Raw genomic sequence first — 22,413 nt, forward strand, 5'->3', positions numbered from 1 at the left:
CTGGCAAAAGAAGAGAGACTAAATTAGCTGTCAGACAACTGGAGACGCAGACAGGTGCTTATTTTCATAAAGCCTCCGAAGGCCCCTCCTGTGGAAACGAACATGTGACGAGCATCTTCCCTATAAATTACAAGTCCCACAGCGTGCTGGTGAGCGAGAGGGAGCAAGGAAACTGGCTGCCACAGCTGTAACCTCCTTTGTCTGCTTTCTGCCCCCCCGCTAGTCCTCCCATGATGCAGCTGACACTCCACAGCACGAGCTCAGCCTGTCCTGCCTGTGCTCCCCTCTGTCAAAGCCCGCTTATCAAAGCCCGCTTATCAAAGCCCGCCTATCCAGAGCTGTCTATAAAAGTCTGCCTATCCTCCTCCCAGCCAGGCTTAGGCCTGCAATCGTCAAGCCCATCCTCATCCAGGAGCAAATGAGTTTTCCAATGGCCAGGACTCAAGTTCGGCCTGATCACTGCAAGGTCAAGACATTCTTGAGGTGCTTAAAAATACTGACATTCGCATCGCTGTATCTCTGAGATACTGAGTCAGGAGTTCCTGAAGCTCTCTCAGCATGTGGCAAAGAGGAGAGTAAGGACCACATGGCTGGATGAGAACTCGGCTCTCAGGACAGATGTGCGCCCCTACCCCAGCCCCAGCCAACACCCTCATGCCCACCCCTCTACCCACACACAATCTGCCTGAAACATCTGCTGTGACCAGTGGGTAAGCAGCTCTAGCTCCAACTCCCTGGGCTAGTTGCTAGACTGTGGGATCTGGCCTCTGGTGGGTCAGAGGTGGGGCTGGCAGAGGAAGGCGGCGGCAGCCAGGAGGGGGCCCTGAGATTTGATGGTGAGCACATGCTGGTGGCTGGGCACTTACAAGGGTGGCAGCCTTAGTGCTGTTGACCATGGCTGCACACAGGCCAACAGCAGACTCCTTAGGTCGCCACAACCATGCATCTCAATACCCCAGGAAGACAGGAACCCTGCTTCCATCTGAGGAATGAGAGGTCCCTAGTTCATGACTAGAGCCTGACTCTGGTTCTCCGCTTACTGTTATGAGGGAGGGAGGGCGTGGATGTCCCTGGATGAGACAGACATTTGCGGAGGTATCTGAATTAGACTTCAGCCTTACCCAGAAGAGCAAACTCTTGAAAGGAAAGATCAAAAGATCTTGAAATGCAGAAGCCTGAGGTCTGCTCCACTTCCCCTCTGTGATTTATATAAACACATCTGGGCTCCACACATGTCATGACCACACACTGTCCACACTTCTCCTTCTGTGCAACTGACTGTCCCGCCTGGCTATGTGCCTAGGCCAGTGGCATGGCATACCAGTCATTAGGTGCCAAGGATCTGACCTTGCAGGTCTGACTGGTTGTGAGAAGCCCCACGGTCTATGTCATGTGACAATTCTGAAGCCATACAGACTGCTCGGCCCCAGTGCCATAGCACAGCTGCGCGAGGTCTCTCTGGGAACTAGGGAGTGAGGTGCTCACTCCCATTTCCAGGAACACATCAGAGTCTAGGACATGTTCTAAATTCCTTCAAATCTAGGTGTTCAAGGGCTTCCCTATGGATGTCAGTGACTTGTTAACAACAAACGGGCTGGAGGGGCAGCTCAGTTACAAGGACTTGCTGCTCCCCAGAGGGTGTACTTCAGTCCTCCATACCCACTGGTGCCTCCCAATGACCTTCAACACCATATGACACCCTCTTCTGGTCTCCACAGGCACCCCACACACACGACATTCACACACACACATACACGCATACACACACACTCTAATAAAAAAATTTAAAACACCCTTGTTTAAAATTCATACATGTTAGCCAGGTAGTGGTGGTGTACGCCTCTAAATTCCAGCACTCAGGAAGCAGAGGCAGGTGGATCTCTTGTTCAAGGACAGTCTGGTCTATAGAGCAAGTTCCAGGACAGCCAAGGATACACAGAGAAACCCTGTCTTGAAAAAAACCAACCAACCAACCAACCAAAAAGATACATGTTGATCCTCCCATTTTAGAAGCGGTGGCCCTACTTTATTCTAGAGAATTCTATGTGTATTTCCCTAGTGCGATATGTCCTCAGACATTAGCCAAGACATTTTCCACTAGCAAGATCTGGATGGCAGGACAGAAGGTGGCATCAGCAACTTCTATTTTTTTGTTTGTTTTTGTTTTTTGAGATGGGGTTTCTCTGTGTAGCCTTGGCTGTCCTGGAACTTGCTCTATAGACCAGGCTGGCCTTGAACTCACAGAGATCTGTCTGCCTCTGCCTCCTAAGTACTGGAATTAAAGATGTGTGGTACCAATGCCTGGTGGCATCAGCAACTTCTTAACCATATCACAAGTGTGCATGTATATGTGTGCTCACCCCCCCCCCCAACCCCGCCATTTTGTATTACCATCTTCAGGCCAGAGTAAAAGGTGCAGCGGTTAACCCCATCAGATTATCTATGCAGGCTTTTGAAGAAACATGACATGTCTGAGGAATATGGCCCCCAGGCTACTCGGCCAGTGTCAAGCCACTACCCACATCAGACACATCGTACTTTTAGTCTTGTGGGCTACCTAAAAGAGGAGGTTGCCTCGTCCCTTTTCAGGAGGGAGCAGGTGTCCTCTACCAGACTTTCTACATAACGCCCATTTTCACAGGAAACAAATTCCACCAAAAAAGCAGCAAGAAACAAACACTACTTCACAATGTTATCCAAGCCAGGGGCATATGACATGGTAAACGGCTGAAGGAACTGACAAGCAAGTTCTTTCTCCCTTTTATCAGTTCCTGTAGCTGAGGCAGGCCTCTGCAAGAGCTGCAGAATACTGACAATGAATCAAAAGGGCTTTAAGAATGAAATCTGCACTCCACAGGCCGCAGAATGCATTCCCAGTGACTGTCATAAAAACTTGAATACACATCGACTGTGGGGAGAAACCTGAGGAGAGCATTCATTGTGCAGCCTCCTCCCTCCATGTGGTTAGGAAGGGTGATCTCCCAAGCACAGCTTCCAAAGACAGCGTTTGGGGATGCTGACGTGCTGAAGATGAAGCAAGGCCATTGAGACTGTCTATAAAGCTCTTGGGGAGTACTGTATTTAAAATGAACTTCTATGCCCAACTCAGCACAGATGTACTCTGTTTTATGGGAGACCAGGAGTGCCTTTCTGCTGAGAGAGAGCAAGCCTCTGCCCCTGAGTTTGGTCATGCAGGGCTGCTGTCTCAAGGTGGCACATGTGGCATGTGGCAGCCTGGCCCAAGAGTAGACACAGCAGGACACTTCCTTCACACTGCGTGGCTATTTCTCCTGATTTTAAAACAATGCATATTCATTATAGAACACACACATGATCTCTTCCCAGACAGAACAGAAACATTTTCACTATATTTTATTTGAGTGCCTCCAAACTCCCTGCCACCCTCACACACCTTAAAGGCCCATGATGACTTAAACTGGCAAGCCTCCCACTTCAGCCTCCTGAGTACTAGGATTACAGACATGCATCATCAAATCCAATTTCAGTCTTTTTCCAGTGTATCAATATTTTTAAAAATTTGAATGGATCGGGGTAATAGCATGTGCCTTTAATCTCAGCACTGGGAGGCAGAGGCAGGCAGATCTCTGCGAATTAGAGGCCAGCCTGGTCTACATAGTAAGACCATGTCTGGCTCCCCTCTACCTACCCCTAAAAAAATGGTTTTATAAGACAGAGTCTCATGTAGCCCAGGCTGGCCTTAAACTCATTCTGTAGCTGAGGATGGACCTTGACTTCTGATTTTCTTGCCTCCATCTTCTAAGTGCTAGGATTACAGAGTTATGACACCAGGCTTGACCAATGTATCAATACCATACTTTCATTTTTAGGGACACCCCCTCCCACTGAGACAGGATTTTTTTTGTGTAACAAGCCTGGCTGTCCTGGAAAAAGATTTTTGTTGTTTTTAAAAAGTGTGTGTATGTGTGTGTGTGTGTGTGTAGGTTTGGGCACTTGAGTGCAGGTGTTCAAACAGGCCAGAGCCCTCGAAGCCCAAAGGAATTGGATCCCCTGCCTGGAGCTGGAGTTACAAGTAGTTGTCAGCTCTGAGAATTGAACTTGGGTCCTCTGCAAGAGAAGCATGCACTCTGTATGGCTGAGTCATCTCTTCAACCCTCCTATACTTTTCTTTGAAATGCCTATCCAGATCCTTGACCCACTTTAAAATTTATTTTTGTGTATATGAGTGTTTTGCCTGCACGTATGTCTGTGCACGATTTTCATGTCTGGTACCTGTAGAGGCCAGAAGAGGGTTTGGATACTCTGGGATTGGAGTTACAGACAGTTGTGAGCCACCATGTGGTTGCTGTAACTTGAACCTGGATCCTCTGGATCTCTCCAGCCTCCTAACCCACTGATTGTGTGTTCATGTTCATGTGTGTGCAAGTGTGTGTGTAGGAAGGCCACAGGTCTACTCTGGATACTGTCCCTTAGGCTGTCCACCTTGGTTTTTGAGACAGGGTCTCTGTGTGGGACTTGAGACACACTGGATAGGCTAGACTGGCTGGTCAGCGAGCTGAGACTCCACCTGTCTGTCTCCTCGGGCTGGGATTACAAGCACATGCCACCACATCTGGCTTTTTTATGTGGGTTTCATGTCAAACTCATGTCATCATGTTAGCAAGCAAGCTCTTACTTACCAACTGAGCTTTCACTCTAGACCCCTTTACATATGCATATGTAGTGTATATACACACATGTATATGTGTGTGTGCATGTATGTGCACGTGTGTGCATGGAGCCCAGAGGTCAATAATGGGAATCTTGACCTCTTCTCTACCTTATTAGTTTATAAAGATTTCTCTCTTAATGGTGTGGGGGAAGGGTAAGCACACATGAGCACAGTTACTGAGACCAAAGGAGTGTATCAGATGCCCTGGAGCTGGAATGACAGACGGTGTGATCCCGACGTGGGTGCTGGGAACCGAACGGGTCCTCTGCACAAGCAGTCTGCACTTTAACTGCTCGGCCATCTCTCTAGTCCTCACACTTTAGTATTTGACATGGTCTCTCATAGAACCTCGTGCTTATCAACTAAGCTAAGCTGGCTGGCCACTGAACTTCAGGGATCTACCTGCCTCTCCCTCCCTAGCTAGGGGTTACAGATGCACCATGCCTGACTTTGCATGGGTGCTGGGAAATCCAAACGCAGGTCTTCATGAAGCAGGTTCTTCTACTGAATGGGCCATCTCCTTACCCCTTTACCCTTTTTTTGATTTTTTTAAAAAATGTATTTTTATTTTATGTGCATTGGTGTTTTGCCTGCATGTATGTCTCTGAGAGGGTGTCAGATCTCAGAGTTACAGACAGTTGTGAGCTATCATGTGGGTGCTGGAAATTGAACCTGGGTGTCCTCTGGAAAGAGCAGGCAGTACTTTTAACTGCTGGGCCATCTCTCCAGTCCCCTTTACCTATTTCTTAATTCAATTATTTATGGCCTTAATATTGATCCATATAACTCCTTTATATATTTTGGTTATTAGACCCATATTAGAGAAACAGTTTGCAAATGTTTTCTCCTACTCTGTGGGTTATCTTTTAAAAATAATTATTTTTATTTTTGTGCACCTATGTGTGTCTGTATAGAGTGTGTGTCACACAAACTCAGGTGCCTAGGGAGCCCAAAGAGAGCATCAGATCCCTTGGAGCTGGAGTTACAGGCAGTTGTGAGCCATCTGATCTGAGTACTGAGAAGCAAGTACAGGTCCTCTGGGAGAGCAGTAGGTGCTCTTAACCATTGAACCATCTCTCTAGTGCCTGTTTTGTTTTGTTTTGTTGTTTTTAACTTGAAATTTTGCTTTGATTACATTTTGTTTTATTTGTATTTAGTGTGTAGGAGTGAGTCTCTCTACCATGTGAGTTCTGGGATTGAACTCAGGTCATCAGGCTTGGTAGCAGGCACTGTACCCACCGAGTCATCTGGCTAGCCCTCTTTCAATGCTTTTGATGGCACTGTTTATAGCACCAAAGGTTTGGGTTTGGATGGAGACCAGGAAGGGCCTCTAGTCAGCCTGGGCATGGCAAACATGGCTCTGGCAGGCCCTGCCCTTCTCCCCAATGCCCTCTGCCTTGCTAAAAACCGTTAGATTACACTCCTAAAGCTAGACACCGAGGTCTAGTCCCTTTTTTGGCCACTTCTTCCTCCTGAGGCTGACCACCAAGGTCCAGCTATCAAAGTGTTGGGATTAGCAATCAAGAGCCCCCTTTGGCTCACCTAACTAACATGTCTAATTAAAATTAAACAGCTCATCCTAACCCAGGGTTTCCCCCTATCTTTATCAACCGCCATTTTCCTATGGGCCACATCTGTCTCCTCTCTATCCAGAGGCAGTCCCTGTCCTTCTGGGACAAATATGCCTGTCCCCTTTCCCTGGCTCCCTTCCCCTCTGTCTCCTTTCTCTGCCTCTTATCCCTGCCCTCTGTCCATCTGGGGCAAATAAATCTCCTTTGTGCTGAGATCTTGGTCTTGGGGTCCTGGGCCGATACCGAGTCATTACAGCCCAATTTACTTTACTCTGGTTGTTTGCTTATGTGGTCTTAAGTAGGACCTTTATTTTTCTCTTGTTGCTTCATTAGCTTATTTTAAGCAGACTTGAACTTATGTTCTTCTCTCAGTCTCCTGTGTTCTAGAGTTACTGGTGTGTACCCCCATACCCTGCTCAGGGGGCTTCATCTAACTCAAGCTTTAATGCTGTTTTGTGTTTTATAGTTTTATCCTTTACCCTGAGGTCTGTGACCACTGTAAGGTAATTCTGTAAGGAGTGTGAGGCAGGAGTTCAGCATCATGCTCCTGCCTCTGGCTATCCAGCTGTTCCCACATCCATTACTAAAAGGCTATTCTTGGGCCAGCGAGATGACTCAGCAGGGGAAGGTACTCGCCACCAAGCTCGATGACCTGAGTTTTTGTTTGCTTGTTTATTTATTCATTTACTTGTGTGACAGGCTCTCACTGTGTAGCCCTGGCTGCGCCAGAACTCACTATGTAGACTAGACTGTCCTCGAACTCAGATTCACCTGCCTCTGTTTCCCGACTACGTCACCATGCCCAGCTATGACCAGAGTTTAATCCCTGGGGCCCACATGGTACAAAGACAGCATTGACTCTAGAAAGTCGGCCTCCTATTTCCACGGCAGTCACGCATGTACATTTAACATGCACACACACACACTAAACACATGTAGAAAAGCTTACAAAATAAAAACTACTCTTTTCCTTGATGACTTTTCTTGGCTTTCTGTCTCCTTTAAATTTTTATTTTTAAATTGGACACATTGCTTCACATCTTTCATTTATAATAAGCATTTTTCCACTTCCAGTTTTACATGTTTGAAAAACCCACTTTGAGAGGAGGACGCAGCCCAGGGAACCTCTATCTGGTTCAGGTCTCCTGGTCTCCAGCTGACTCTTGCCCACACAATGCTTACCCTCTAACACAGGTGGTACCGTTCTACAACCCAGCTCACAGACACTAAGTCAAAAACAGAACTCACAGCTGGGCAGTCCCAGCACTCGGGAGGCAAGGCAGGCGGATCTCTGTGTGTTTGAGGCCAGCCTGGGCTACAGAGGGAGTTCCAGGACAACCAGGGTTACACAGAGAAACCCTGTCGGGGGTGGGGGTGGGGAGGAGACACACAAAGCCGAGTGACAGCGACAGCAGGGCTCTCTACCCCAGCGGCTTCTTTTTCATGGGAGGGCTGAGGAGGCAAGCGCCTCAAGCCATCTAAGTGCCGCAGCTTCACACTGGAGGATGGGCACACACACTCCTGCCCAGGCAATCTTCTCTCCCAGCAGCCAACTCCATGGCACACACTCCCTGGTCTCAAATCTAGGGCATGTGTGCAGCTGACCTGCAGGGTGTCCCCTCAACCCCACCTCCCGACACACCCATAAACCAGAAGTAAGATTATCCCACCTGGAGACATTTTAAAAGAATTTTTTTGAATTATGACTTAAATCACCTAAAACCAGACATTAAACATCTAGAAACCAGTGTTACTTTATAACTGAAATGCAGCTTAATGGCTTTAAGTTGTTTCTATACCAAACCTTCTGATCTTGTATTTAATTATTATGGGTAAGAGTTAACTGCCAGTAATGTTTAGAACTGTTTCACACGCAGTACTAGCCTGTGGCCTGTTATGGAATATTCCTTTACACTGTGTGAAGTGGTGTCACCGTGATTGGTGTAATAAAGAGCTGAATGGCCATTAGCTAGGCAGGAAGAGGTTAGGTGGGACTTCTGGGGACAGAGAGTACTCAGAGAGGAAGAAAGGTGGGGTTGCCAGTGAGTTGCCAGCCAAACACGGAGGAAGCAGAATGAGCAGTATGGAGAGATGAGGTAAAGAACTACATGCCAGAACATAGATTAAAAAATATGGGTTAAGTTATAAGAACTAGTTAGGAACAAGCCTAAGCTAAGGCCACGCATTTATAATTAATAGTGAGTCTCCATGTTATTATTTGTGAGCTGGTGGTCCCAGTGAGAAAGTTCATCTGGGTGTTTTGAAGTGGGGTTCAGCTCCTGAGCACCAGAGACCTAACACTGGCCTGTCCACCCTGTAACCAGCTGGCTAACCTGTTTAGCATTGGGCACATAACTTAAAGGGAGATCAATGTGTGGCTGTGCTCAGGACACTCTGGAGCCCTACCTTCAGGGACAGAAATGTTTTGACTACGGTGTGTAAGAGGGAGCAGCAAGGGGAGATGTCAGGAAGTGGGGTAAATAGAACAAAGTGTCCAAAGCCCCCTGTATGAAAGAGGGGACATGTGAACCTGGGTGAACATCTGGGTGCTGGCCAAGTCTGAAAACATAATTTGGAGCAACTTGAGGAAATGTCAAAGGATCTTTTGTGTCTCTGACTCCTTTAAGGCCCTCCTTTTGGACTTGTGATGTTGGAGGTGATATGGACTTGAGGAAATGTCCTAATTTTGGCCAAAGGGATGAACACTGATAATATCCAAAAGGCCCACCTTTGGTGAGGTCAGGGAAATGGGCAGTGCCATACCTTCCTGGTAGGAATGAACACTGGTGTGACTGTTCGGGATGGAATTTGGCAGTCTCTAACCAAAGCACATGTGCATTCACCTTCTGACCCAGTAATCCTGCTTTCAGGATTTCAGCACTGAAGACAGCCCCAACAACGTGAAAGCACACTCACATGTTATTCATCCCGGCACTGCCAGAAATGGCAAAATATTGGGGAAAACCTTAAACTAAAGAACATCCTCCACCCATCGGAGTCTCCGGATCTGTCTAAAAAGATGAGAATGAATTCTAAGAATGGATACAGTGATTTCAGAAAGTGTTTGTGAATGGACCACCGTACACAAAACTCTGGATAAAACAGAAGATGGAATGACACACGCAGACAACAAATCGACACTAAGGCACCTGCCTGTCTGGGAGCAAACAGGGGCAGCAGAGAAATGGGGGACCACGTTAGTATTTCATAGGGTGGGAATCATTTGCTCAAATCACAAAAGCAGTATTAAATTGGTGCAGCACCAGCTCTGCTGACTCGTACAGTAGGACAGAGCACTGCATAGTGCAGGAGCACCGTGTGGGACAGGAGCACCGTGTAGTGCAGGAGCACAGTACCATATGGTACAGGAGCACCGTGCGGGACAGAAGCACTGCATAGTACAGGAGCACCGTGCAGGACAGAAGTGCTGCATAGTACAGGAGCACCGTGTTGGACAGAAGCACTGCATAGTACAGGAGCACCGTGCGGGACAGGAGCACCTTGTAGTGCAGGAGCACCGTGCGGGACAGGAGCACTGCACAGTACAGGAGCACAGTACCATATGGTACAGGAGCACTGTGTAGTGCAGGACAGGAGGACCCTGGCAGAGTTCATTTTCCACCTACCATACTTTCCCTTGGGAAGGGTGGGGCCTATGCCCTTCTCCTTGACCAGACCCAGGAGCTTCCATGACCGCTGATCAACAGCAGCAGTCTACAGTCTGCTTCCTGCTTTCCCTAGGAATGCGTGCCTGAAGGAAACCTAGGCCACAAGAGGAAGAACCAAGGCCCCCAGCCTTCAGCCCTGGCTGAGCTCCACTCCACAACTAGAAACTACCTCTGGGCAATGGGTCATTCTCCAGCCTCCCCTGGTGACTGCAGAGCAGCCAGAAGTCCTCTCCTGCCTCCCCTGATGAAATTACAAGTCTGTGAGGAAAACCAAGAGTAGCTGTTATTTGAAGCAACAACCTTGGGGTTGTTTGTCTCAGTGGTGGACCCGTAGACTAACACCTGCACCTTATCCAAGGATGCCCACACCACCAGACCCCCAAGAGCCAGGATATGGCCCCGACACACTTCAGGCAGGCCAAGCAGATTTGGGGAGCCAAGCTCACTTTCCTCAAATGTCTGTCGGAGACAGTGAGCCACACACAGTCCTATGCAATTCTCTCTCTGCTTTCCTGGAGCATGGCAGTTATCATTACATTAATAAGGGGGGGGGGTGGTCCCTCTCTTGAGCTGGAGCTTCTAAGTGGGCTCCAAGTACTGGGCTCAGGTCATCAGGATTGAACAGCAAGTGCTGTATCCACTGAGCCATCTCCAGGCACTATGTTCTTAGTCTTTCTTTAGAGATAGGCTCTCACTGTATAACCCAGGATGGCAATCAATCCTCCTGACTCTGCCTCGTGAGTGTTAGGATTACATTAGTGTGCCACCATGCTCAGCTTTGTAGTTATTTATTGTTTTGTTTTTTTTGAGACAGGGCTTCACTGTGTAGCCCTGGCTGTCCTAGAACTTTCTCTGGTGACCAGGCTGGCCTTAAACTCAGAGATCTGCCTGCCTTTGTTTCCGGCGTGCTGGGATTAAAAGTGTGTGCCACCACTGCCCAGCTTTGTTTTGATTTTTAATGTGAGAAAACCATTCAGAAAGATTTTTTATCAACCTTGCCATGTAGTGTTCTCTGTTCTTGGATCTGATGAGATCAAAACTATTGATGTCCTTAAATAAAGAGAATGGGAGGAGGAGGAGGAGGAGCTGCCACAGGCAGCTGGCACACTCCTAGAAGAGAGGGTGCCACCTACTCTAGCCTAGAGGGAAGCCTCTCACCAGAGCTGGTAATTCAGAATGTGTGTGGAGGCAGTGAGCTTGAGGCCAGCAAAGCCACACAGTCTTGGAGCTGACAAGTTCACATGGGTCAGGTCTGCTGCGGTCAGTCACCTCTGCACAGAAGAGACTCCAGAGAACAAGTAAACCAAAGGGCAGCCAAAGGCAGAAGAGGAAGGCACCACGTTCCTCATTGAAGGCAGCAGTCTGGCCATGACAAGAGGTCACACACGATTGGCTAGCCAAGAGAAGAGGCAGGGGGACTGAAGGCAGGGGCTAGGCCTCAAAACAGTGGGGCAGAGCAGAGGCAGGAGGCCTCCAGGACAGGCTGACTTCAGAGTGCTCATCAGCACGACAGTCCCAGCAGTCCAAGGGGCATCAGAGTCACAGGTGACATTAGGGACACTCCACTACTCAGCAGCTGTATACTTGAGCAACCTAACTTCTCTCGGCTCTGCTTCCCCATCGACATCAAGGAGAGATCTAGTTTGTGAGGATTTTCTTGGGATTAGAGTAATTCTAGAGTGCCCAGACAAGTCTGCTGTACGGCAGTGTGTATTAACGTTCGTGTCCTGAGTGACTGTTAAGTCAATGTCCGGCTTGCTACACTCTGAAGTCGTTCTCATGCTAAATCTTCAAAAGCAGTGACAAAGCAGAGGACCACCCATGACCCCGAAGGCACTGGAGTCTACCACCAGTGACCCCATGACCTTCCTACCTAGAGCGTGGTATCAGGTGCAAAAACTAGGCATCACTCCAGCCTCCCCTCACAGCCCACATCTGTCCATTAGCAAAACCAGTTAGTTCTTTCCCAACCACCCACTAGCACCGGCTCTCAGCCCACCCTTCCATGGCCTTCCACCTACTCCTTCCCCACAGCCTTTCTCCATGGAGAGTCACTTAAGCTTAGAACAATGGTACTCCCTGTTCAAGCCCTCCCAGAACCCCCTATCTCCCTCAGAACAGACCTGAAGAGGCCCCGCCCACCCTCCACATCTGCTACCCCCCACCCTCTTGTCCTTGCTTGCTGCCCAGCCACACAGGCTTCAATGCTGTCCCTTGAGTATCCCAACTGCATTCCTGCTACGGAGCTTTTGCAGACAGTGGGGCCCCTTCTGGAATGTCCCTCTAGCATGTATCACTGTGGCTCACTGACCACCTCCTCAAAGAGACCCAGATAACACAAGCAGTGGGGCCTTTCTCCATCACCTTTAACCCAGCTTCACTTCTTCCCGCCACCCAGTGTTCACTGTGCTGTCTCCCTTTCCATGTCTAGTTCATCACCATGTCTTTGGAACCTGGACTAGGGAGGGCCTGGCATGAATCCCTCCCACATGAAGGTGAGTGTAAGGAGAGCAGGAAGGCCTGCCTGGCAGCTTTACCTTCTTCCCAGCGGTGGGGCTGCTCTCCGCACTCTGCACAGGGCTCCTGTGGGGGCTTCGCTCGTCCTGGGGCACACACCTGCCCATGTACACACTGTAGTCCAGGAGAACCTTCTGCCGCACGCTGCCCACCAGCTCCTTCTGTTTGGGCTGGGACATCATCTCCTCCACACTGCCTTTGCTGCTGCTCCGGCTATGGGTCAGGTGCCCCGAGGGACTGCTGTGTCTGCTGTGGGTGGGCAAAAGCCCTGGGGTAAGAAGTGATATCTATTAACACGGGTGGAAAAAAAGGTCAGGAATAAACGAAACATCCACGCCTTAAATGGAAAAGCAGCTAAAATGCCACCCACCAAATGATTTTTAAAGACCTTTACCCTGAAAAATACTTTCTGCTCTAACATTAGGTGATTTTTAGAATGGTTTTTATTCTTTGGGGTAATTTTGGAATGGGGGCAGCAGAGTACACCAGGTGGCTATCTTTTTCTTTGCTCCCAGTGATCTTTTAGGAAAACATAAAACACAGTGCCAATGTACCCTCCAGCCAGGGAGGACCTGTGAATGTTAACAGAGTAAACGGAGGGTGGGCAGGAAGCTAATGAATTGTCCATCCACAGCTCAGGGCATTTCAAAGATGCCATCTTTCATTCAACAGATCACTCATCACGTACCTTCTCTGGACCTATTCCATGCTAACTGGGAGGACAAGGCAGAGTCGCTGCCCTTGAAGTCAGACACGTGGGAAGGTAAGTCACAACTGCCTGTACCCAGCATTGCCAAAGGCTGCTGACCTGGCACCGACATCCACCAGGGACACCTGCACTATCTTTTGATGAAAGCGTTGCCATTTTCCTTGCCCTGGCAGAAGAATGCTCCAAACAGAGAACAGCCCTGAATCTTGCTTCTTCATGGGAAGTCTCATGAAGACACACAAAGGAGAGGAAGCGTGGGTGGAGGGAAGGCAGGAGCCTGACGGCCAAGCACCTGGAGCGTGACCCCAGGTTCAGCTCATCATGTTGCAACAGAGGGTTTTAAGCATGAAGTGCTGACACCGATCGACTGGCTCAGGTGTCTGTGTGAGCAGGGACAGAGAGGTGACGATCAAGTCGGTCAGGTGGTGTTTGCTCATTTCCTGCCATTGACTAGCAGCTCTCTCTCTGGTCGTACAAACACTGGGGAAGGCTACTTTAACTTGGGGTTTTGTTTTTATAGCTAGGTTCTTTCCAGGACTGATGACCTCAGGTTTTACCTAGAGTTCAAACTTTTTATGATCTTTCACCATTTTCAAACCACTTCAAAGTCTGACTTTTAATCATTTTAATGTCAGGATGACGCTATATCCCCACTCACACTGTTTTTTTTTTTTTTTATAAAAACTAAATGCAATGTGGTATCCTGGATTGGAATTTAGAAGAAGAGAAGGACTTTAAGAGAAAATGCAGTAACCAAAATAAACTCTAGAGATTAGTTAATGAATAAAAAACAATTTAAAAAGACAGAGCCAAGAATGTTTCTCCCCCTATTCAAGGTCAGGAGAGGAAAACCCGACTACAGCATGGCTGCTGTCCCCTGCCACGGGGCAGCGTCTTCACCTGGGCTGGGACAGCGCATAGGAGCGATCACCATTCTACATTTCACGCCTGGCTCTTGGTAACATCACACTGGAACTGTGCTGGGGAGCTCATGGCTTTCCGCTCTCCCCGGGTTCTGTTCCTCCTGCAGCCACTTCTGACTAAACTAGACCTTAGTGCTAAAATTTGGACTCTCCATCCTTGCTTGGGTCTCCTGAGTCAGAACCTGCACCGTGAGTTGCCAATAAAACCTATGTCCCTAAGTGATGGCATCCCTGAGAGAGGACAGGCCTGAGTCAGCCAGCAAGACTTCTTCTGTCGTGCGGTATTTACAGAGGTGCCTGGTCTTGGAGACTGGTGTCACCTTGTGGGCTGTTCATACATTCATTTCCATCATTTTCGTCAAAGGGTCAGAAAGGCTAACCTTTCTGACACATGTAATATTGATGCACAGGTAGACAGTCTTTAGTATGTAAAGTGCCCAGCAGCTGGGCTTTGAAATACAGTAGTCTTCACCCGCTGCCTGAAGTGCCACCTCAACCCACAGTGTTTTAAGGCTAATCAAGGTATTGATGGTGTCAGAGTGAAGGCTTGCTTGATTTCAGTGTACGGTGGGTACCAAGGCCTTCCAGACTCCTGGCTCTTACCACTGACTGTTTTGTGTCAGAAGTGCAGGTCATTAAAAATAACCAAATACAGCTGAGCATGGTGGCACACGCCTTTATGCCAGCACTCGGATGGCAGAGGCGGGGATCTCACTATGTCGCTCTGGCTGGCCTGGGATTCACTATGTAAACTAGGCTAGCTTCAAACTCACAGAGATCCACCTGCCTGATGCCCTAGTCCTGAAATTAAAGGACTCTGCTCTTACCACTTCCTTCAGACAAGGGTCTCCTGTAGCTGCTTTTATGAGAATACCAAGAAAAGAGATCCCGGATGTCACCGCAGGCTAACCACATATGCCCACAAATGGACCATCACTGGAACAATGACTCGGTACAAAGGGCGGTAGTGGTTATCGTAGAAGGTACACATCATGACAACACACTTGGGGTGGCAGAGAGTAATAATGAACTGAAGGTGGACCGCCTGCCTGCCACTCCCCCCTCCTCTTCCCACAAGCCCTTTAAACAGATACCCACTTAGCACAAACGCTATTACCTGATTTACCTCCAGCAACGCCGGGCAGCTTCTTGAGGTCTGACTTCAGTTTAGACGCCAGGACGAACCTCCTAAACCACCCTTCCTTTTCCCGGCCAGTTCTCCCAAACAGATACAGGATCGGGTCTCTCTGGCTAGACTTCGTCCCCTCTTGAGGCTGGGGTGGCTTCTTCACATCTTCACTCGCCAGCTCTTTCTCAGTAGGTGGCTTCTCCTCACAAGTGTCCTTATCCGTCTGAGCCTTGGACATAAAGTCATCTTGCCGACCAAGCTCGATACAAATGGGGTACTTTTTATTCCAGATTCGTTTGCGAGCCAGACTTTTAGGTACAAGATAAATCTATGGAGAAAGGCAAATGGCGATTTACATCCAGACTATCTACCTTGTATATCAATATTACATGTATCAGAAAGTAAGCCTTTCTGAGCCCTTGACTAAAATGCTAGAAGTTAAGTAATTCTTACCACCCACCTGTCTGTAACCTGACTGTAGAAAGCAAAATTTTTATTCATTTATTTATTGTTTGTTTTTGTTTTTTGGGGCTGAGGATTGAACCCAGGGCCTTGTGCTTGCTAGGCAAGTGCTCTACCACTGAGCTAAATCCCCAACCCTCGCAAAATTTTTAGAAATGACTTGTTATTCCTCAAAATTCCGAAGTGAAGATATTTAAGAAGTACACAAGAGCTATAAATATCTTTTATTTTTAGGTAGCAGTAGCAGAGCAGTAACATTACTCTGATTATTGTCAAATAGGCTTGGATACTAACTGGCTTAATGGTCCTAGATGAATCTTAATCTGGGGGGAAAAGTATCTCCAGTCTAGACAGGAAATGCAGGTCAATGCTGGGAATCAACTCAAGGATGAATCTATAGAGCAACTACTTTACATACTTCCATTACTGTGGAGGAACTTAAAGACCACTCCTATGAGTTATAAGAACAGAGAACCTATGTCTGTGTGTAATAAAAATATATTTTTTTCTACAAAAATAAAAACAGTACCTAATCAAAATGTACTGGCATGTGCACAATTTTTACATTTTACAGAGCTTTTATCAATACCTGGCACCACAACACAATGCTTTTAGACTAAAAGTCCAGTGGATTTTTTTTTTAAAGGGTGTGAGTGGACAGCAGGTTGAGACCCGATTTCACCATATAGATGAGCTCAACCTGGCCTCAAACTAACCATGTAGCCCAGGCTGACCTCAAACTAACTATGTAGCCCAGCCTGGCCTCAAACTAACTATGTAGCCCAGGTTGGCCTTGAAATCATAGCGATCCTGCTTTAGCCTCCTGAGGTTACAGGTTTGTGCCACCACAGCTGGCACATGTGGTACTGGGGATGGAACCCCTGGCTTTGTGTATGTACAAGCACTCTACCAACCTAGCTGCATCCCCAGCCACAATCAGCATAATCAGCTTTTAAAGTCCAAATTCTGAGTGCAGAGAACCCTTGGTCCTGGAGGTGTGGTCCATGGAGCTGTGGCACTGGAAGCTCATAGAAATCCAGGCTGTGGGCCCACTCAAAGTTGCTGCATTTCAAAGGATGCCCAGTGATTCACAGTTACTGTATGGGATGCTGTCATCATGGGGTGGGGTGCAGAATAGCAATCTAGATCCCAAATGCTTTCTGTTTATTCAAGCTCAGCTTCCAGAATCACCCAGACTCACCTTGCTGTCTGAGAGGTCGTAGATTTTCTGGCTGATGTAGGTAACCTCTGGCTTCGTTTCATTGTAGCTTGCCCTTCTGGATATGTTTTTGTTGGGTTTTGAAAGTCTTAAGGTTCCACCCTCAAGCCGGACAAAGACTGAGTGCGTCAAAGTCGCATGGTAAGTTTCTGGATCATAGTTGTAGATCTCATTCATCCATCCCTGATGGAAAAACACCATTATGAGTAAGAGTGAACAGTGTACAAACAGCGAGTGTCCTGGATGTTGAGACTCATGATGCGCAGTGATAACTTCCCGCTGTCAAGCGCTATGGAGTAATTTAGTATGGTTTTGATAACCAAAAATTTCAAGAGGTAGTATGGTAATATCCGTTATCCTAAATAAATGATTCTTTTCTTAGAGCCACCAAGCAAAAGGAGAAATTCAAGTCTTACGGAGCAAGGCTCTCTGCCTAATCATCCTTGGGAATGAGTACCGATCTAGCCTGGCTATTTTCTGTTTGTGAGAATGTAGCCCAGGCTAGCCTAGAACTGGTTGGTGATCCTCCTACCTCCACAATCTGAGTGCTGTGATTACTGGTGTGGGTTACCATGCCTGGCTCCCAGTCTGGTGTTGTCTTTAGATTACATTTATTTGTTTGTTTGTTTATTACATGTGTGCCACAGTGCCCCTGTGGAGGCCAGAAGACTACTTGCAGGCAAAGATAGGTCTTTCCTTCCTTCGTGTGGGACTCAGATTGAACTCCTGTCAAGCTTGGCAGCCAATACCTTTACCCACTAAACCATCTTACCAGCATAGTCTACCTTTCTAAATTAGCCAAACGTCTGCTGTTTCAGCCTACCTGCAAACCATCTTTGACATGTTGTCGACCACATTAACTCCTGTTACCATGCCTTCAAGACTCGGAAATCCTTCCAGCCTATTCCGATGACACTGTAACGTGTACCTCATGGGGATCATACAGTGAAGAGCAGGTGAGTGGGAACCAGACAGCAAACCAACAGGTACAGTAACAAACCCTCCTTACTACAGTAATTTAAAGGAGTACAGTGGTGCTCCAGCGCCTGAACCATCCTCAACGGGTACAAATATACTCACATGGTGGCTTGTTTTTGTTTTTTCAAAGGTTTACAGACTTATTTTATGACTGATTTGGTTGCATGTTATCTATGTGCATGCTTGGTGCTGAGGAGGTCAGAAAAAGGGAGTGAAGGGGGCTGGAGAGATGGCTCAGCAGTTAAGAGCACTGGCTGCTCTTCCAGAGGTCCTGAGTTCAATTCCCAGCACCTACATGGTACAATCTACACATCTGGTGCCCCCTTCTGGTGTGCAAGCAAACATGTAGGCAGAATGCTGTATACATGATAAATAAAAAGGAAAAGAAAAAGGGGGTCGAATCCCCTGGTACTGGAGTTACAAGTGGTTGTGCACCACTGAGAATCAAACCTGGGTCCTCTGCAAGAGCAATAAATGCTCTCAACGCTGACCCATCTCTCTAGACTTGTTTTACTTTTATTTATGTATGTGAGTATGTCTGTGTAAGTGTACACACATGTATGTGGGTGCTCACAGAGGCCAGAAAAGAACAGCAGATCCTCAAGCTGGAGTTCCAGAAAGTTGTAGGAGGCATGGTATTGGTGCTGGAGGAACAGCAACTGCCCTTCACCATGAAGCCACCTCTCCAGGCCCCGCTCCCTTTTTTGAGACAAGGTCTCACTAGGTTGCTCAGGCGAACCTTGAACTTTTGATCCTCTAGCCTTGGCCTGAGCAGTGGGGGTTACAGGCCCGTACCACCAGGCCCAGTTCTACACATGGATCTCAAAAATAACATTTGTACATACTGAAGTTGCACAAACAAACAGGACGCCATATATGCACACAAAAACAAGGACACCCATCATTTTGTATGATACTGTAAACTAAGAGCAGAAGAGCACACAGACTGTACTAATGTTGCCAACTGTAATCAGTATTATCACGTAACACTGGGCCCGCCAGAAGGCATTCTTCCCATTTTGTGGATCATTGAGACCTCGCAGAAGCTCCATAGGAATGCTAAATGATGTCTTCTGGCTCACTCTGTAATGGGCAGACAAGTACTTAAAACATCTAGAATTGGAACTGCCATTTCATTGGTAAACATTTGAGTCTCGCACCAGTGTTGACCCGAAAACCTCAGAGAATGAGGACTCCTCAAAACCCCTCCATTTGTCCATCCACCAGCATAATGTGCACCAAACCTACACATCAAGCAAAATGCTAGGATTTATTACAAAGATTTTTTTTTTAAGTTTTTCTTTTAGGATTTGTTTATTTTTATGTGTATGAGTTTTTGCCTGCATGCAAACATGTGTATCACTTGCATGTCTGGTTTCCAAAAAGGGAACACAAAAATGGTTGTGAACTCCCTTGTGGGTTCTGGGAACCAAATCAAGTCCTTCACAAAAACAAGTGCTCTTAACTGCTGAGCCATTGCTCCAGCCCCAGCAGTCGATACAAAGATTTTAAAGGAGTCAGTGGTTGGGGATTTAGCTCAGTAGTAGAGCGCTTGCCTGTGGCTGGGAGGTAGCTCAGTGGTAGAGTTCTTGTCCAGCATGTGCAAGGCCCTGGTTCTACCCCAGCACCTAGGAAAAAAGTTAGGAACTAAAAAAAGAAAAAAGATAGGCTTCTTGGCCAAAAAGTAACCACCAAAGAGTGGAGAATTGGGTCTTTATCCTATTTGCCTAATAGAATATGAGGAAGAGGCACCATCATGAAAAGGCAGCTCCAGTACAAGGCACCAAACACACTTAACTGTGTGTGTGTGGGGGGGTAAAACTTATGAACCAGTTACACAGATTTACACAACTCAGAAGACTTGTTCTGCATTAACTGGGAGGATTTCACTCTCCTCTCTCTGAGTTACTGGCCACGAGCACCATTTACTCCTAAGCACTGTATGAGCAAGCAGTGCTCATGGGGAGGGGTAGTCTAGCATCTGCAAATGAGCCAGCAATGAGCCGGGGGACAGACAATCCCCAACACCGAAGGACCGAAGCAGACTGACTGTCAGAGCATCAGCTGGGGTGGAAATAACTATGAAGTGTAAAGCATTCTTAAATTACATTGCTTGGACACTTCGATGAAATCCTAGTTCAGCTGATTAAGCTCTGATGAAAAATCCGAAGTCTTCCGCACCCATCTGATGTACCAGGCTGCAACAGTTTACCATAAACCCTTGAAAAAGAACTCTCTTCCACGGACGGCAGTATTGGGAGTACCGGACGGAATCTGAGTGCTTGTGAGTGAGGCCAAGGCTGAACGTCAAAGTTCCATGTGCTCTGCCCTGATGTACTCCTCCCAGAAGGACAATGTTTATTGTTCTCAACATGCAAGAGTATACTTTCCTAGGTATGGTGGTTGCAACTACCTTATCTCAGGCTCGGGCCTCTTGAGGCAAGAAAATTGCTTGAGTTGAAGGTCCACCTGGACTACAGTGTTTAGAATTCAATCCCCAAAGAAAAGTGTACAACATACTGAATCGGTAAGAGAAATGACAAGGAATATCCAGGCTAATGAAACTCTGTATCTTCAAACAGATTCTGAATGTCCAGGGCTCCTGCGGCAGCAGTGGCCATTCACACACCTTACTGCTTCAGAGGTGGCTGGACGACGGCTCCGGATAGAAGATTACACATCCAGTTATTTCATCATCATAAAATTAACTTACCTTTCAAATAAATTCTTAAACAGAAAAAAACAATTACAAAGTTTTTGTCTTTTCCTTTCTCAGTTATGTGTGTGTGTGTGTGTGTGTGTGTGTGTGTGTGTGTGTGTGTGTGTGCAGGTATGGTGGATATGTGTGAGATTAGGCTGCACTCCTCAGCTACTTCTTCACCTTATTTTGAGACAGGGTCTCTCACTGAACCTGCATCTGCTGTTCAGCTAGAACAGCTGCCCCGAGAGACCGGAGATCTGTTTGTCTCTGGCCCCAGTTCTGAATGTACCTCAGACATGCACCCTTATGCCTGTGCCACACATGCTCCACTTACTGAGCCCCCCCCCCCCCCCTTTAAACATGGGTCTCACTATGTTGGTCAGGCCAGTGCCAAACTTACAGAGATCCTCCTACTCCTGCATCTACTGGCATGTGCCACCATGCCAAATATCTTTTTCTTTAGTTTGTTATTGTGCTGAACTGCATTCCTTGTTGGAATGAATGCTGACTAAATGTTGACTCCATCTTGCATTGCTGGGATCAGTGACAACACTGGTCATTATGTGTTGGAACTGAATCATCTCAGTTCCTGAGAGCCAGTGTCTATACATTTAAAACTCCAAGTTTAATGACTTCACCCTGGAGTCTGAACCTGGTCATGGTGGAAATTTTTACATGACAGAAACCAGGGGACAGTACAGATCAAGGATCTGTACCCTCTTCTACCAGCCACTTTTCTCAGGGTGTGTGTGTGTGTGTGTGTGTGTGTGTGTGTGTGTGTGTGTTTTGCTGGAGATAGGATGCAGAGCTTTGAGCATGCTGAACAAGTACTCTACCACTAAAGGTTTACCCTGAACCCGTTACCCTTTATCCACATTGTTCAATTTTATTTGCTACTGTTTTCTAAATAATTTAGTTTTCATGCAATTACCTTTAGTGTTAGTAAGCATTCTTAGGCTGGGCCGGAAAGATGGCTCAGTCGTTAGCGAACTGGTGTTCATCTGAGGACCTGAGTTCAGGTACCAGAACCTACATATGTGCTCATAATCACCAGCCGCTTCAGTTTCAGCGAATTCAATGCTCTGTCTTCCAAAGGCATCTGTATGCAAGCGCACCTACCCAAATTCACATCCATATAGTGAAAAGTAAAGCTTTGAGGCTACAGAGATGGCTCTGTGATTAGAGCATTCGATCCTTTTGGAGAGGACCTGAGTTTAGTTCCCAGCACTGACATCAGGTGGCTCACAACGACCTATAACTCTAGCTCCAAGGATCCTGTGCCGCCTTCTGACCTCCAAGGGCAGCTAAACTCATGTGAAATCCATTTCTCTTTTCTGGACCTTTGTGTGTAGAATTCCCATTATTCCCTCTATTTGAGAGATTTTTGCAAAACAACTTTGTAGGAAAGTTTTAAACCATGAATTCATTCAATTTCTTTAACTTCTAATGGACTAGTCAAGTCCTTATGAACTAAACAAGGTATGTTTCAAAGAATTTATTCCTGCTAAGTCCCCAACTTCTGGCCATAATGTGGTATCTCACTGTGACCTTCGGGTTTGTGTATGTGTGGGTGGCTTGCCTGTGTCCAGAGATGCCAGGTGTTCTGCTCTGTCACTCCCTATCTTATTCTCTTGAGACAGGGTCTCTCACCCACCCTGGGCCAGGCTGGCAACCACACCTTGCTTTTGTATGTGGAGGCTGGAGAATCAAGGTCATGCTTGCATGGTAGCGGGAGTTCGGCTACTCTCCATCCCTTCGCCGTCTAGAGTCTGCGGTGACTCCCACCCTTCTTTCAGTCCTGGCAGTAATTTGTACTTCTCTCAACTGTTTCTGTTCGAACATAAAC

General features: G+C 47.2%; 1 protein-coding gene and 1 non-coding gene across 4 annotated transcripts in view; one reads left to right on the forward strand and one right to left on the reverse strand.

Annotated features, from left to right (window-relative positions):
- Positions 1–22,413, reverse strand: part of Tex2 (testis expressed 2) — a 117,273-nt gene that overhangs the window by 30,351 nt on the left and 64,509 nt on the right. For 2 of the 3 annotated variants that reach the window (XM_036195544.1, XM_036195543.1), the window contains exons 3-5: positions 16,871–17,071; positions 15,196–15,535; positions 12,467–12,714 (exon numbers count right to left, since the gene is read on the reverse strand). In XM_036195544.1, the coding sequence (XP_036051437.1) occupies positions 12,467–12,714; positions 15,196–15,535; positions 16,871–17,071 (789 nt within the window). The remainder of the gene's footprint in view (positions 1–12,466; positions 12,715–15,195; positions 15,536–16,870; positions 17,072–22,413) is intronic. The other variant, XM_036195546.1, reaches the window with a different exon arrangement.
- On the forward strand, positions 19,979–20,063 carry LOC118590522. Its single transcript, XR_004945812.1, has one exon. It is a non-coding gene; the product is annotated as a small nucleolar RNA snR60/Z15/Z230/Z193/J17 (small nucleolar RNA).

This window comes from Onychomys torridus, chromosome 8, assembly GCF_903995425.1.
Source record: "Onychomys torridus chromosome 8, mOncTor1.1, whole genome shotgun sequence".
Classification (NCBI taxonomy): Eukaryota; Metazoa; Chordata; class Mammalia; order Rodentia; family Cricetidae; genus Onychomys; species Onychomys torridus.